At 37.0% G+C, this 4,157-nt stretch overlaps 1 protein-coding gene across 1 annotated transcript; it reads left to right on the top strand.

The window, feature by feature from the left end:
* Window positions 1-381: 381 nt before the first annotated feature.
* On the top strand, window positions 382-3,782 carry LOC133016082 (phospholipase A and acyltransferase 3-like). The gene is made up of 4 exons (XM_061083398.1): window positions 382-437; window positions 1,233-1,335; window positions 1,464-1,729; window positions 3,072-3,782. The coding sequence occupies exons 1-4, from the start codon at window positions 426-428 to the stop codon at window positions 3,234-3,236; spliced, it is 546 nt and encodes a 181-aa protein (XP_060939381.1). The 5' UTR covers window positions 382-425; the 3' UTR covers window positions 3,237-3,782.
* Window positions 3,783-4,157: the final 375 nt, after the last annotated feature.

Raw genomic sequence — 4,157 nt, 5'->3', positions numbered from 1 at the left:
CATTTATCATATGTTTCCATTTTTTCATTGTACTCATTTGTTTTGTTGTGATCAATTCTTCATTATATATTTAATGTAATAATCGAAGTAGAATTAAATGAAAACTATCTTCCCATCAATGGATGTGTTTTGTTTTTTTATTTCAACATGTGTTCATTTACTTTTGAAACGCGTATCTGTACTTGGCAGGAAAATATAAGGATGTTAGATTTGCATTTTAAATTATTTAAATCGTGCAAATGTTGTCTCACAGCTTCACAAATGGTCAAAACCTGAATGCAGAGTTGCTGCTGCCCACTTCTAGAGAAATTAAACCAAGCCCACTTACAGGAAATGATTGGAATGTTGGGGGACGAGCAGATCTGCAGTAGTTCAGTAAACACACACTGACTGTGACAGAAGCTGAGAGACGAAGAGCTGAAGACATGGCACAAACGGTGAGTCTCCTGCTGCTCATTAGTTACAGTAGATTTAATTTGTGTTCGTTTACAGTGAAACTGTTTTAAGTTTTCTTTGTGAACACAAAAAAAAGTGAACAAAATACAGAGTTCTGGTCCATAAGGGGTCGACTGACCAGAAGTTAAGTTTTATAAACTTTAGCCAAATGTAACTGAACAGAATCGAACCTGAACAAAGACAAAAACAGATCTATCGAAGGAGGAGATATATAATGACTGATCAGACCATTTCAGAAACAAAAGGAGCACTCAAACAGAAACAGACAGAGAAAGTGAAAGTGAGTTTGCAGAGTGAAAACTAGAACAGCAAAGTTTGGACTTTCTGATTTAATGCTGCCTTAACTTCTTCACAACATCAACAGACTTCTTGTTGTCTTCACCGCTGATGATTTAATGCTTGAACGACAAGTACGTTCATTTTTTGAGAGTAAAATCAAACTAATGGACGTACGTATCTCTGACAAATGTTTAGTGCGCTCCATGAATTACAATGTGAAACCAAATCTAAACAGATCAAATGGAAACAATGTTGGTTTCAGACTTTTAGGTGTGAAAACGACTCCAGTAAACTTTGCTCCAAGTCCTGATACATTAGTCGAGTTTCTTTGGTACGTCAACCTGTGGCAGGGCTGTGTCGTCGTATGACCCTCGTGCTCGTGCACACAAACAAATACAACAGGAAGCCACGATGAAGAGCACTTTGATCACTGCACATTCACATTGACTACAAGTCAAGTTTATTATTTATATTTGTATTTTCATTTTTCTTTTTAGTTTAATGGAGAACCAGGAGACCTGATCGAGATCTTCCGTCAGGGCTATCAGCACTGGGCCGTCTACATCGGCGAACAAGACGTGATTCATTTCACTACAGACGGTGAGTGAAGTGATAATTATTTTCACGTTAGAATATAACATGGACATGAAGTGTATTTCATGATGGCACCTTCCTCCTTTCCTCTTTCTTTGCCTCTCTGTTCTTCCTGTTTGTCTTCTCTATAACAGAAACAGGTGGTCAGTCATCTGGCTCCTTGGACTTACTGAGCAGCAGAAAAGGATATGTGTTGAAAGAGAAGTTCAGCGATGTGGTCGGAAAAGACCGTTACCAGGTCAACAATCTGCTGGATAAGAGCCATAAGCCACGTGATCCTTCCAACATAGTGAAGAAGGCCTGTAAGATGGGTGGCCGCAGGCTATTGTACAACGTTGCCACTTACAACTGTGAACACTTTGCCAAAGAGCTGCGATACAGAAAGGCAGAGTCTGGACAGGTGTGTATCTAACTGTTGTGTTTGTTAACCTTGTTAACTCTTCCACAGCAGAATTAGTGTGTAGATGTTGTGTTTTTTAAAAGGCGATTGACAGTAGACGAGTCTTCCTTTCTGTTTTCTCCACAAAGTGAGTCATGGTCTTGAACGCTCCGCTAACTGAGAAGCTCTCTCTACAACTCTGATATGACTCAAATAATCAGAGACAGGATTCCTAATAGTTATCTGAAGTACATGTAGTGGAGATACTGATATTGGGGATATAAATCATTTCTGATACTAATACATCAGCTGATATATATATTCCTATTGTGTCGTTATCAAACCCTTAAATTAAGCAAAATAAAGCAAATATATAGAGCGTGAAATGTGTGGAAATGATTAAAATGACCCTCGAGAGGAATATAAATATATTAAAAGGCTATTGCTGAGGATATACTGATTAATAATGTTAAAAATCCATCTTTAAATAGTAGTAATAGTAATTGAATGTTATTATTTTTGTCAATAATGTGTGTTTTTGGTAAGTCTGGTTTAAAAACAGGTTTAATCAGGTAAAGTTTAGTTTGTTTGGTTCAGTTTTTGCAGCCCACAGGGAAACAACATCTTTACATTATGAACAATCGTGTTTATAATAAACTCAGATGCCATGTGAACAGAATGAATCAGAACATGATTCATAATAGAGTAAACAAGCTTCTGAAACATTTAAACTGTAATCACAGCAGAACAGATGTAGTCAGAACTCATTTTATTGAGCTCTTTATCTGTTTATCTTTCTATTTGTTTATTTAACACAATCTACTGCAGTTGAATACATGCAGATGTGAGTCCATTGTGATATTTCAAACACTGCAGGAAGATGAACAAACTCTTTAATCACTGGGTTCATCTGTCACCTTCACTTGTTGTCTTTACCCTACAATTGGTTGTTTGTATTGAAATACTTTATATTTACATACTTTATATTAAAACACTTTATATTTACATCAGGAGCAGGTCCTCTCTATGGAGGCAGTCATGTTTTTTACAGTAGCCCAGACTGGACGAATAGCTTTTGAGTTTCTATGGCGACTGAAGCTGCCACAGGTTCTCTCTCATGTCTGGAAGGGGAGGGGAAGGTGAGGGGTGTTCAGCCGCAACGTGACACTTCACCACTAGATGTCACTAGATTCTACACATTGAACCTTTACGTGTGGTTTCATAAGGGGACTGTGGCAGAGCTTTACAAAGTGACATTCCACTCGTCCAGATTCTATTTGAAGGAAAAATTATCAAAATCTTTTGACCTTCAGTTTGTTGATTGTTTAAAAAATAACGGTTTGTCTCATCTTGTCTCTCACAGGTTAAAGCTGTGATCGGTGGCGCCAAACTCGTCGCAGGCGCCCTAGGCGTCGCCACAGGCGCCGCAGGCGCCTTGATCAGCGGAGCCCCTGTTTCCACTCCAGGCGCAGCTGCAGCAGGGTATTCTTTATTTACAGCTCCATTTAGCATTTCTTCCAGCCGTTAAGAGGGAAGAAGATGACAACAAGAAGAAAACAAGAACAAATCACGAACACTGGCAACGATGAATGTTGGCATGTAGCCGACAGTGATTATGATTTAAACTTTTTAAATAAATTATTTCACTTGTGCAATCTGGAGACAAAAAGTTTGTTGTTCAACACAGTTAAAAGACATTTGACCTTGAATCAGATAAGACGATAAGGCATTAAATCATCTGGATGATTAGACTAAAGACACATCTCTCCAGACTTCACCTTGGATAAAAGATAAAAAATATATACTTCTATATCTGTTTAGTAGCACCTATATATAGCTACTTGCACTTCTATAACACTTATATATAGCATTTTGTAGTTTGGCTTTCTTGAAGCAAATTGTACTTGATTCTTGTTGCTCTGGGTTTGTTCTCTCATGGTTGATGCTCTTATTGTGACCTTGGATAAAAGCGTCAGCTAATTGAAATGTGATGTGATGTTATAAATGTTTCTTTGTCTTTCGTGTAATTCCTCACTTTTTAAACGGATCAAATAATCATTTGTTCACAATTTATTGGCAATAAAAGAATTAAGATACATTTGTTCAGTGTAAACGATTTTCCTCATTTCAAAAATATATTTAGCAAAGAGATTTATCACATGTTTCCATCATCCCACTAATTTGTTGCGTTGTGATCAATTCTTCATTATATATTTAATGTAATAACCGAAGTAGAATTAAATGAAATGATCTTCCCAACGATGGATGTGTTTTTTATTTCAACATGTTGTGTTATGTTACTTTTGAAACGCGTATCTGAACTTTGCAGGAAAATAAAAGGATGTTAGATTTGTTTTTGAGCAAAGTTCTCAAAGTGCTCTTAAGTCTCTATCTCTGTGCAGACCAATATGAGTGTTTTAACTTTCAAGTTGAGACATTTGTGGATATA

This window comes from Limanda limanda, chromosome 12 (assembly GCF_963576545.1).
Source record: "Limanda limanda chromosome 12, fLimLim1.1, whole genome shotgun sequence".
Lineage (NCBI taxonomy): Eukaryota > Metazoa > Chordata > Actinopteri > Pleuronectiformes > Pleuronectidae > Limanda > Limanda limanda.
This window is presented reverse-complemented; position numbering and strand designations above follow the sequence as displayed.